Source organism: Cervus elaphus, chromosome 7, assembly GCF_910594005.1.
Source record: "Cervus elaphus chromosome 7, mCerEla1.1, whole genome shotgun sequence".
Taxonomy (NCBI): domain Eukaryota; kingdom Metazoa; phylum Chordata; class Mammalia; order Artiodactyla; family Cervidae; genus Cervus; species Cervus elaphus.
Window position 1 is genome coordinate 11,072,496 of NC_057821.1, and position 13,195 is coordinate 11,085,690.

The 13,195-nt window shown below is 47.3% G+C and overlaps 1 protein-coding gene across 1 annotated transcript; it reads left to right on the forward strand.

Annotated features, from left to right (window-relative positions):
- The first annotated feature begins 6,426 nt into the window (after positions 1-6,426).
- Positions 6,427-12,683, forward strand: LHFPL5 (LHFPL tetraspan subfamily member 5). Its single transcript, XM_043908703.1, has 3 exons — positions 6,427-7,318; positions 12,039-12,397; positions 12,594-12,683. Exons 1-3 carry the CDS (start codon positions 6,907-6,909, stop codon positions 12,681-12,683), a joined length of 861 nt encoding a protein of 286 aa, XP_043764638.1. The 5' UTR covers positions 6,427-6,906.
- Positions 12,684-13,195: the final 512 nt, after the last annotated feature.

Sequence of the window (13,195 nt, forward strand, 5' to 3'; positions counted from 1 at the left end):
TGAGGCAGACAGCCCCACCTGGACCTCAAGAACAGGCAGGGGCAGTGCTTCAAACAGAGAGCACATTTTTGTTACCAAAGGGAAAGTGTTCTGGGCGCACATGAACAGTAGATACACCCTCCATTCCACTTGTGGCTGCCTAACTCACAGATCACCTTTTTTCCCCTAACAGGCATGCTCAAGTTATAACTTCTCTGGTGGTCCAGTGGCTATGATTCTGCATTTCCGATGCAGGGGACATGGGTTTGCTCCCTGGTTGGGGAACAAGGCTCCCACAAGCCATGCAGCAGTTCGGCCAAAAAAAAAAACAAACCCAAACTGGGATGTGCAATAATTTTAACTTTTAAATTTACACCAATCATCCAGTATCCATTTTATTTAGATGAGGGAAGAAAATGAGACATTTACTGAGTTTCAAATTACCACTCTTTTTAAAATTTGGTACTCAGCTTTTAGGATTCCCCTTTCCACCCCATTCTCCTGACCAGATTGGACCGAGTATGGAGTGAAGCTTATATGGATTTAAGAATTAGGGGAGGGGTCTTTCTGATCTCCTGGGCTCTCAGTAGCTTCTCTGAAGATGTCCTTGTCCCACCTTATCCTTCTGGCCCTGCTGAAATCCGCGCTCTGTTCTCTCAGCATGGTCCCTCCCTTCACTGGTCAACAACCACGTGAACCCTTTGTTCCCCCATATTCATGGTCCCCACGTCTTGCTAGTGTTCCTCTCACACACATCACAACCATCGTCTGTAAGACGCTAGGGAGATGGCCCAGTGTTTCATCAGTCATTGCCCCAACGCTAAGCCGGGATGTCTGTGTGATATCACCTCTCTAATTTGGTCACAGTCACATCTCAACATGCAGCTTGTGTGTGCATCCATGCTCAGTCGCTCAGTCGTGTCCAACTCTTGCAACCTCATGGACTGTAGCCCGCCAGGCTCCTCTACCCATGGAATTTTCCAGGCAAGAATACTGGAGTAGGGTGCCATTTCCTACTCCAGGGGATCTTCCTGACCCAGGGATCGAACCCGAGTCTCTTGCGTTTCCTGCATTGGCAGGAGGATTCTTTACCACTGAGCCACCAGAAAGCCCCATAATACTGTTTTTGATTTATTATTTGGAAAGTGAGAGGGAGCACCAGGGGCGTTGGCTTAGCTCTTCCTAGTATATACCCCTTTAGCTTAAGGCTCAGGGGGCCAAGGTGAGGATTCTACCAGTTCTTGAGGTGAGCTGAATGTTCAGGAACACGAGATGGGTTCAAGGCCTTGAAGTTCAGTCCTTTCACATTCCTGAATCTTATTTTAAAGGTCCTATGCCCTCTTGACTTCCCTGGTAGCTCAGATGGTAAAGTGTCTGCCTACAAAGCGGGAGACCTGGGTTCAATCCCTCGGTTGGGAAGATCTCCTAGAGAAGGAAATGGCAACCCTCTCCAGTACTCTTGCCTCGAAAATCCCATGGACAGAGGAGCCTGGTAGGCTACTGTCCACGGGGTCCCAAAGAGTCAGGCATGATTGAGTGACTTCACTTTCACTTTCATGCCCTCTTGCAGAAGGCAATGGATTCTTCAAACCATAACACCTAAAGGTCTTGAAATTCATTTTATTCTAAACAACTGAGCTTGACATTATTATCTTGCTTGACATTATTCACTGCCATTATAAGCACCTGTCCCACTCTATGTTCCTGATTTCTCCCTTACCTTTAAATCTGTCTGTAGCCAAAGCTACGCAGTTCCCCAGAACTTGACCCTCAGATGGCTCATGATCCCTAGAGTTCACGGCTGATAATCTGACTAGCTGTTTCTCCTCTCTGTTCCATGGGCTGCTGTTTTCCCAACTCCAGACATAAACAGGGATCTCAAAGCCTTTTGTCTGAAGTCTGGGCCTGAAACCCCTTTGTTGGTGCTAGTATTTTGGATCAGGTTAGGGCTCTTTGGTACCAACAGCCAAAACCTACTCTAGCCCATAAAAGCAAAAAGGAAGGAAGTGGAAAGATAGTGAGTGGGTCACAGAATTGAAGGAACAAGGCCACCTTAGATGGGCACAGGTATCAGGTGGCTCTGAAGCTCCTGGTAGCAGGAGGTCATGGATTATCTGTTGAGGATGTGGCCAAGGCTTGACTTAACAACACCATTTTCCCTCATTTTAATCCACCACCATTCAGATTCCCTAAGTGGAGGCTGATAGCCTAGCTTGGGTCCCACACTCAGTTCTGTCTCTAGGGTCTATGTGCCCTGTGATGGCTGTCCCACCAGGACCTCAGAAAGCAGGAGAGGCTTCTCTCAAAGGCAGGGGAAGTTCTGCTGATCAGGCCAAAAGGTGTCCACTAGTCCTGAAGAGCCTGGCCCCAGGTTAGTGCCCTTTCTGAAGCGGGGAGCATACAGCCCCTACTCTGGAGAAGCTCCCAGCCCGATGGTGGAGATACAGGTCATGCCTTGTTGAACTTTCAATCTGACAGTGAGGACTGGTCACAAAACTGAAGAAATTTAAGAGGAAACACAGGTTAACAGCATAATATGCTTAAGGCAGGGTTCTTTTTAATAGTAAAAAATGGGAAACTGTCGAAATACTCCCAAGGAGGAGAATAATTAAACAATTATATAAAGATTAAAGATCACGTTTTTGAAAAACTAGTAATGTGAGAAAACATTGATGGTGAAATGCTAAATGAAAATAATTGGATACTAAATGTAAACTGGAGAAGGAAATGGCAACCCACTCCAGTATTCTTGTCTGGAAAATCCCATGAACAGAGGAACCTTACAGGCTATATAGTTCATGGGGTCACAAAAAGTTGAACACGACTGAGCACAAATGCATATACATTATTATCCAACTGTATAAAGCAGTATGTCCAGAAGGAGGGGAATACACCAAAATGTTAACAGAGATAGTAATAATAATAACCATTTTTGAGTATTTTTATATGTGAAGCCCTGGGTTAAACATTTTCCATATGTTATTTTACCTAACCTATATGTGATAGATACTATTATCATACTCATCTTATAGATGATAAACTGAGGCTCAGGAAGCTAAACCCTTAGTTAACAAGTTCAAGTTCTGTTCAGTCCCTCAGTCGTGTCCGGCTCTTTGCGACCCCGTGGACTGCAGCACGCCAGGCTTCCTTGTCCATCACCAACTCCCGGAGCTTGCTCAAACTCACATCCATCGAGTCAGTGATGCCATCCAACCATCTCATCCTTTGTTGTCCCCTTCTCCTCCTGCCTTCAATCTTTCCCAGCATCGGGGTTTTTCCAATGAGTTAATCTTTCACATCAGGTGGCCAAAGGATTGGAGTTTCAGCTTTAGCATCACTCCTTCCAATGAATATTCAGGCCTGATCTCCTTTAGGATTGACTGGTTTGGTCTCCTTACAGTCCAAGGAACTGTCAAGAATCTTCGCCAACACCACAGTTCAAAAGCATCAATTCTTCAGCGCTCAGCTTTCTTTGTAGTCCAACTCTCACATCCATACATGACTACTGGAAAAACCATAGCTTTGACTAGACAGGCTTTGTCGGCAAAGTAATGTCTCTGCTTTTTAATATGCTGTCTAGGTTGGTCATCACTTTGCTTTCAAGGAGCAAGTATCTTTTAATTTCATGGCTGCAGTCACCATCTGCAGTGATCTTGGAGCCCAGAAAAATAAAGTCTGTAACTGTTTCCATTGTTTCCCCATCTATTTGCATGAAGTGATGGGTCTAGATACCATGATCTTCGTTTTTTGAATGTTGAGTTTTAAGCTAGATATTTTGCTCTTCTCTTTCACTTGCATCAAGAGCCTCTTTAGTTCTTCTATTTCTGCCATAAGGGTGGTGTCATCTGCCTATCTGAGGTTATTGATATTTCTCCCAGCAATCTTGATTCCAGCTTGTGCTTCATCCAGCCCAGTGTTTCTCATGATGTACTCTGCATATAAGTTAAATAAGCAGGGTGACAATATACAGCCTTGACGTACTCCTTTTCCTATTTGGAACCAGTCTGTTGTTCCATGTCCAGTTCTAACTGTTGCTTCTTGACCTGCATATAGGTTTCTCAGGAGGCAAGTAAGGTGGTCTGGTAATCCATCTCTTGAAGAATTTTCCAAAGTTTATTGTGATCCACACAAAGGTTTTGATGTAGTCAATAAAACAGAAATAGATGTTTTTCTGGAACTTTCTTGCTTTTTTGATGATCCAATGGGTGTTGGCAATTTGTCTCTGGTTCCTCTGGCTTTTCTAAATCCAGCTTGAACATCTTGGAAGTTCATGGTTCACATACTGTTGAAGCCTGGTTTGGAGAAGTTTGAGCATTACTTTACTGGCATGTGAGATGAGTACAATTGTGTGGTAGTTTGAACATTCTTTGGCATTGCCTTTCTTTAGGATTAGAATGAAAATTGACCTTTTCCAGTCTTGTGGTCACTGCTGAGTTTTCCATATTTGCTGGCATATTGAGTGCAGCACTTTCGCAGCATCATCTTTTAGAATTTGAAATAGCTCAGCTGGAATTCCATCACCTCCACTAGTTTTGTTCATAGTGATGCTTCCTAAGGCCAACTGACTTTGCATTCCTGGATGTCTGGCTCTAGATGAGTGATCACACTGTCATGGTTATCTGGGTCATGAAGATCTTTTTTGTATAGTTCTTCTGTGTATTCTTGTCATCTCTTCTTAATATCTTCTTAATGGTATGTTAGGTCCATACCATTTCTGTCCTTTATTGTGCCCATCTTTGCATGAAATGCTCCCTTGGTATCTCTGATTTTCTTGAAGAAATCTCTAGCTCTTTCCCAATCTATTGTTTTCCCCTATTTTTTTGTATTGATCACGGAGGAAGGCTTTCTTATCTCTCCTTGCTATTCGTTGGAACTTTGCATTCAAATAGGTATATCTTTCCTTTTCTCCTTTGCCTTTAGCTTCTCTTCTTTTCTCAGCTATTTGTAAGACCTCCTTAGACAACCATTTTGCCTTTTTGCATTTCCTTTTCATGGGTATGGTCTTGATCACTGCCACCTGTACAATGTCACAAACCTCTGTCCATAGTTCTTCAGGCACTCTGTCAGATCTAATCCCTTGAATCTATTTGTCACTTCCACTGTATAATTGTAGGGGATTTGATTTAGGTCATACCTGAATGGTCTAGTGGTTTTCCCTACTTTCTTTAAGTTAAGTCTGAATTTGGCAATAAGGAGTTCATGATCTGAGCCACAGTCAGCTCCTGGTTTTGTTTTTGCTGACTGTATAGAGCTTCTCCATCTTTGGCTGGAAAGAATATAATCAATATAATTTCGGTATTGACCATCTAACTTGAGTCAGCTAACAAGTGGTTGACTCAAATTCAGGTCTATCTAAAGCTGAAGTGAATGTTTGTAAAATGATCTTGTTTGTCCTTAGCTCCCATTTTTGGGTTATGAGTTCTTTTATTTAACTTTCTTGAATTTTCCTATGTATGTATATTAATCATGAATTTGCCTATACATTTAGGAAAAATACAGGTATTTTGAAAAAGGTGGGGGGGAAGGAATATGCAAGGGTGTGGAGGAGGAGGGATGGACTGGGAATTTGGAGTTACTAGAGGCAAACTATTTATATAGAATGGAAAAACAAGAAGGTCCTACTGTACAGAACAGGAAACTATATTCAATATCCTGGGATAGGGACTTCCATGGTGGTCCAGTGGCTAAGACTCCATTCTCTGAATGCAGGGGGCCTGAGTTGGATCCCTGCTCCCGCATGATGAAACAAAGAGCTTGAATGCTGCAACTAAAGATTCTATGTGCCACACCGAAAAGATCCCACGTGTCTCAACTAAGACCCCGTGCAGCCAAATAAGTAAATTAAAAAAATATATATATCTATGTATACAGATATGTATATATATATTTCCTGGGATAAACCATAATGGAAAAGACGATAAAAAAGAATGTACATATGTACCTTGAGTGACAGCAGAAATTAACACAACATTGTAAATCAACTACACTTATAAAAGTAAATAAAAAAAGAAATATGCAACAAAAACATACACAAGAGGTGAAAGACATTGTATTGAACAAAAAGCATATGTTAAAATCTGAGAAGCCTCATAAGGACCGTTCTTTGTGTAGTCGGTTCTATTATCACACTATCAGTCTGCATTTCAAATATATATTTACATATATGTAAGTACCTCACTGTCCTTGAGATCAGGAGCCCCGTCCTTTTTAGTATATGGTTCTTGCCTCCAACATAGGGCTCAGTATGCAGAAGGCTCTTAGTAATTGTCCCCTGAATGATACAGGGAGGAGAAACCAGTGACCCAGAAGACTTTGCTGGCCTCCGAAGGATTGGAGGTTCCAGGAGGACATATAGGGAACCAGGGAAGGACGGGATGGATGGGGACTGCGCTCCAGAAGTGGTTTGGCGACAGGACACCGAGCGAGAGGAAGGTGACAACCACAGCCCCGCCCTTTCGGTCCTTGCCAGCCCAGCGGCGGAGTGTGAAGAAAGGCCCTGATTCCCCGGCGCCGGCTTGAGGAGTGGGTGGGGCGGCAGCTCTGCGTTCTCCTCTGCCGCGGGGCCCGAGGCGCTGGCCACGGTGCTGAAAGCTGCGCTCTCGTTGGAGGGAGCGGGGCGGAGCCGGGACGAGCGAAGGGGGCGGAGCTCCCTGGGGCTCTCCGCTGGAAGGGGGCGGGGCAGGGCGGCGCCCGCAGGCCCTGGACCCTGGCGGGTTTGAGGAGGCACGAGACCCGAGGCAGGCGGGCTCAAGCAGAGCGGACACAGCCCCCTGGACAAGCTTCCCCTGGAGAAGCCAAGGTCATCCTCCCTGACCTCAGCCTCCTCCCCACACCCGGCTGAGGGGGAGACCCACTTCTGGGCCTCCTTCCGTTCGCAAAGCCACTTCCAGCCCACAAGTCCCCACCCCAGGACCCAGCGCCCTCACGATGGTGAAGTTGCTGCCTGCCCAAGAGGCAGCCAAGATCTACCACACCAACTACGTGCGTAACTCGAGGGCTGTGGGCGTGATGTGGGGCACACTCACCATCTGCTTCTCCGTGCTGGTCATGGTGCTCTTCATCCAACCCTACTGGATCGGGGACAGCGTCAACACGCCCCAGGCGGGCTACTTTGGTCTTTTCTCCTACTGCGTGGGCAACGTGCTGTCTTCTGAGCTTATCTGCAAGGGTGGCCCGCTGGACTTCTCCTCTATCCCTTCTAGAGCCTTCAAGACGGCCATGTTCTTTGTGGCCTTGGCCATGTTCCTCATCATTGGCTCCATCATCTGCTTCAGCCTGTTCTTCGTCTGCAACACAGCCACTGTCTACAAGATCTGTGCGTGGATGCAGCTGGCTGCGGGTGAGCAGGGATAGTGGGAGGGCAGGGAGCCCCTCGCCCCACCCCAAGGCCACAGGAGCAGGTGTACGATCCCACCTTCCCTGGAGTTGCTGAGTCTCTGACTCAGCTGTTGTCCTGTATAGCCCAGCCGTACTCTGTGCTCTTCAGATGCTTCTGAAGAGTAACAAGTCTTAGGATGGCTGAGACCAAAAAGACCTTAAAGATAAAATGGTTCAACTCTCTCATCTTACAGATCAGGAACTGAGGTCCAGAGAGGGGAAGTGACTTGCCCAGGAGCAAATCACTCATGGTAGAGTGAAGGTCTTTGTTCCCTAATTCCAGGCTTCCATCCTTGATACAGCGTGTGAGCACTTGAGGCAGTGAATGGAGGTGATATTTTGTGGTGGGGAAGGGAAGTAGGGTCTTTTAGAACTATGTGGAATGGGTGGCTACTTGTGGTGTTCAGAGGCAAGGCCTTCTCTGACCCTCTCTTCCTGCTTCTGGCTATAGACAGGCATCTGGGTTCTGGGGTCAGCTGGTCCTGCTGTCCTCTAGAGCCCAGGAAGGGTTGCCCACATAAGACCTTGTCCTGCAGTCCTTGGTCCCTCCTCACTCCAAGCACCACATACAGACTGTCCATACTAGGGAGATGTCCAGGAGCCTTGTTGGGGACTGCAGACTAGAGTGAAATCATCTTGACATCACTGGTTAGAATGAGAAGCAGTGTTATCCTTAGCAGGGGGAATGGAACAGGGAACTGAATCCCAGACAACCAAACACATAAACTTAGGACAGTCAGAGTTGGAGGGAGCTCTGGAGAGCTAGAGAGTCCTCCCCTCAACTATAAATGAGGGATCTGGGGCTGAGAGAAGACAAGACCTAGCCAAGACTATAATAGATCACCTGGCAACCAAGGAAATAGGAGAATTATAGCAGTGAGTCCCAAGAACTAGATGAGGAGCCTCATCATGACCCAGTGAGGTGGGTTTTCCTTCCATTTGACAGATGAGGCTCCTAGCAGGTACCTTGTATTTTGGCACACAGGTCATGAGAGACAGAACCTTCAAACTCTGAATCTTGTACTCAGGCTACTGACCTGGTTCCACAGCTGCTTTCCCAATCCCCCTGCCATCTCCCTTTCTCTGTAGTCTCTCTAAACAGTGAGGGAGAGGCTGGGGCAGAGATGAGGCAAGTCTTGGTGGGCAGTGGGGAGAGAGAAGGGAGAATGAAGGTTTAGCAGTTTCGTGACAAAGAGGAGCAGAATGAACCCTGGCATGCTTGCCAGCTGGTCCTCCAGAGCAGTGGGATGCTGGAAACACCACCCTCCCTCTCTCATTCTCTGCACTGTCCCACTCCCCCAACCTCCTGCAACAGGAGCCATTTGTTGAACAGGCAGTGCTGGGAGGGCCTGGGTGGGGGGAGGGATCACCAGGCCATTTGAGTCAGATCCTTGTCTGGGTCATGGAGCTGAAGACACTGATAGCAGAGGTGGCCAGGTGCCATCCCATGAAACATTTATGTTGGGGGAGAACAAAGGCGGTGTTGTGTTTCATTCTTTGGTGCTGGGGAAAGGCGGGGGGGCAAAGGGAGGGATGAGGAGGAGGTGTGTCCCACAGCCAGCTGCTGAGAGGTTCCTCCATTAGAGGAGCCCTAAACCAGTTAGCTTAATCTTGCCAAGATTAAGGACCAGGGAAGGGTGCAGAAGGAAAAGTGGGGCAGTGAGGAGCTGCTGCTTAAAGTTAATTGAGCTTCGGGATGCCAGGTGAAGGCCGAGGGTGGTCCCAGCTCCTAAAAACACAAGTAGAGCACGTTATGCATCTCTCTGAGTGCTGGTAACTTCATATGTCAAAGACGGCAGAAGTACCCCATCACATGGTTCTTGCAGGAATGGGATGCTATAATGTATCTTGCACAAGGCCTGACATGTGGTAGGTGTTCAGTAAATGTGAAAAACCCCAAACAGCTTTTTCAGTCAGGGATGGATGGGGTGATGCCACACCCCATCCCCAATTCCCACATCTTCGTGGGAATGCCATACCCCAATTCCCAAATCTTCGTGGGTTAGGACAAAGGTTTATTTCTTGATAACGGTACACGCTCGTTGAGGATCAGTGAAGGGTTTTGCTGTCACTGTTCCCTTCCAGAGCCCAGGCTGATGGAGCATCAGCTGTCATCTGGCTGTCATCACTGCAAAGAGAAAGAGAGCTCTGGAAGGTCTCCGACAGCAGTTAAATGCTCTGGCCTGGAAAAGTGCACAGCATCTCTGCTCACATTTTATTGGCTGAAGGAATCTTTATGACTTAGCCTAACATCAAGGGGGACTTACCAGGTTGCTCAGTAGTTAAGAATCTGCTTACCAATGCAGGAGACATGAGTTTGATCCCTGGGTCAGGAGAATCCTCTGGAGCAGGAAATGGCAGCCTGCACCAGTATTCTTGCCTGGAAAATTCCATGGACGGAGGAGCCTGGTAGGCTATACTCCATGGGGTCACAAAGAGTTGGACTGAGCAACTGAGAATGCACGCACACTTGCACACAACTTCAAGGGAGGGAGGCGAGGAAGTATAATCGTTTATGTTCCTTGAATATTTGTGAACAGCTCTAATGACAGCGACACCCATTGAGGGTGCTTCCATCTGACCTTAGTGCCAATAATAATAGCAACAACTAACATTAACTGGCCACTTACCATATACCAGACACTGCAGTAAACACTTCATCACATTTAATCCTCATAACCCTGCTCTGAGTCAGGTATTATCCTTATTTTTCCAGCAAGAGACTGGAAGTCAGAAATGGTAAGTAAACTTGCTTGAGAATACCACGCTGGCCTCTGTTTAGAGCCCGGAGACACTGCAGTGGGGTGGATCTCCTTACTAGGTGGATGGGTGGGGTGCTCATAGAGCACTGTGGCACCCATAGAAACAACCTGTTTCCAAGTCAGAGATCCTGGGCTCTTTTCTGAAACCACTATAGGGAGGTGCTATAGGAGAAGGGGACTGTGCCAGTTACCAGAGGACTCATCACACAAGTAGGGGAGGCCACAGGTTTTATCAAAGGGTTCAGGGAGGGTCACCCCTAGGGTAACCACCCTGAGTATCTTCCTGTTTGTCCCTGAGTCTGAAATGTCACCGCTAAATACATTCAGCTCTTTGGAGAGATGTTTGTCTGGGAGTCTGGGGGAATTAACTTTGAAGCCAAGAAAGTCAGGAGTTGTGGGTGCAGGTCTTGGCTCTGCCGTAGCGAAAGGACTGGGTAACTCCCTTGGTTTCTCTGGGACCTCAGTTTTCTAGTCTGTAAAATGGGATATTAACACATGGTCTACTTCACAGAACTGTTGTAAGGATTGACAGAAAAATGGTATATAAAGTATTTTGTGATCTGTAAGAGAAGTCTGTATTAATAAATCAGCTCCTCCTAGAAAAAAACAAAGCAGGCGTTCATCTAGGTGGGAAGGTAGGATCTGGTATATTGATCTTTATACTTTGCTGTGCTTTTGTTTGATCTGCTGACCTTCCTTGCAAGAACAAGCTGAGCCCCAGGCAGTGACTTTGGGTGCTGTGAGGTGCTTCTCCATGGGTCTCCCGAGTAGGGCACAGCTTTGGGGCTAAAGAGCCTCGGGTCCTGTGAAAGGAGGGCCGGGGTGGGACTGCGGCACAGATAAGGGAGGTGCCCCGTGTCTGCCTGATGGTGGTCCCAGAGGTTGCCCCGGGCACATCCCAGGAATATGCACCTGTCTGGGTGGCTAAGGTGGGGTGGAAGTTTGGTGGGAAAAGTGGAGGGGAGGTGGGGAAGAAGAAATGCTTGGCTGTCGATACTAAATCAATGAGAGCACAGCGTGGCACACAGGCTGTCACTCGGAAAATGCCAACTGTGCGTCAGGCACTCTTCTGAGCACTTCTCCAGTATAAGCTGATTTGAGCCTCACTGAATCCAAACAGGCAGGTACTATTATCCTCAATTTACAGATGAAAAGACTGAGGCACAAAAGCTTACGTAGCTTGCTCCAAGTCACGCAGCTGGGTAGCGAAGAGCCGGGCTTGAGATCCAGGCAGTCTACCCTAGTGTTCCCCAGCTTTTCCTGTTGAGAGAGTCTCCCGGAAGACTGCTTTTAAAGAAGGGATTCCTGAGCCCAACCCTGACCTAGGAATCAACATTTTAAACACATTCAGAGAGGTGTGGACAACTGCCTTGTGCTGTAGTGGGTAAAGGTGTGGAGATCCTATTTGCTTAAATGGAAGGTTCATGAAGGAAACAGCCAGAGATGGGGCTGGAAAACTTCCTGTACTCAATCTAAAATACCTGAGTTGTAGGAGACATCATTATTCGATGTGCTGTAAAAAGGAAAAAAAGCTTCTAATCAAGTTATAGCCTAAAGTTTTGTTATTACACTTATTTCAGAGATGCTGAGGTTTGAACAAAATTACATCTTAGGAGTGATGAGTTCTCTGGGCTGGAATTGGATTTTGGGAGGACTTTGAAGCCGGTGCCTCATCAAGTTCAAAGTGAGGGGCACAGCTGAGGGCCTGGCAGGACTACAGGGTGTCCTGGCAGAACCTCCTGGGGCTGAGAAGTCCTGCTCTGAGCCTTCGCCCCTGACCAATGGCTCCCAGGGGCAGATGACTTCAGGAAGGGAGGCGGCAAGGTGACCACAGTGCACAGGGGGAGGGAGCAGACTGTGCTTCCCTAGCCTGACACCATCTGCACCCACCGCCCCCCCCCCCCCCCCCCGCCACCTCAGCCACAGGCCTGATGATCGGCTGCCTGGTCTACCCAGACGGCTGGGACTCAAGTGAGGTCCGGCGCATGTGTGGGGAGCAGACAGGCAAATACACGCTGGGGCACTGCACCATCCGCTGGGCCTTCATGCTTGCCATCCTCAGCATTGGAGACGCTCTCATCCTCTCCTTCTTGGCCTTCGTGCTGGGCTACCGTCAGGACAAGCTGCTCCCTGATGACTATAAGGCCGACGGAAAAGGTAATTCTCTCTACCCCAGGGAGCCGAGGCTTCCTCTCTGCCAGTTGCCTGAGGTGTGTCCCCTGGCCAAGGGTGGGGACACCAAGACCAGTCAAACACAGCTCCTGTCCCAGAGCCCAAGGGTAGTGGAGGGTTGCAGGCTGGCATGTGATGAGGCATGGACAGACCTACATGGCAGAGGCTGTCTGTGATAGAAGGGTGTCCTGCGTCCCCCTGCACTCTCAGGGTTTACAGGGGAGAGAGCCCTGGTCCAGCCCGGGGAGCTAGGTGTGGCCTTCCCATGGAAGGCAGTACTGAGGCTGGGTCTTGGAATAACAGGGGAGGCTGCTGGTGGAGAGAGGAGCAATAGGGGAGCAGAGGGATGAGCTGCTTTGGAAGGAGGAAAAGCAGGTGAAGGTGCAGATGTGACGGCTCCTGGACTTCAGGTGATGGGAGCCTAGCTCCCTTGGATTAGAGTCACCTTGGGATTCTCCATATATCCGTTTCCTCATCTGAGCTTCATTTCCCTTCATTAGGGGGTAGGAGGCAGGTTTTTCCTCGTTTGTAAAAAATACCTACTTTACAAGATTGTACTCAGGAATAAGATAAGACTGTCTGCTCTTCTACTGAAGGTTGTACCAGAGATTATAGCCAGGGGAACTGGGCAAGAAAAAGAAATAAAAGAAATCTGGTTTGGAGAGGAAGTAAAACCATCTCTATTAGCAGATGACATGATTTTGTATATGGAAAATCCTAAATAATCCACTAAAAAACTATTAAAACTAATATATAACTTCAGCAAGGTTGCAGAATATAAGAACAATATACAAAAATATACTGTATTTGTATACACTAACAATGAACAATCTGAAAATGACATTAAAAAAAATTTCATTTATGATAGCAACAAAAAGAATACAATACTTAGGAATAAATTTAAT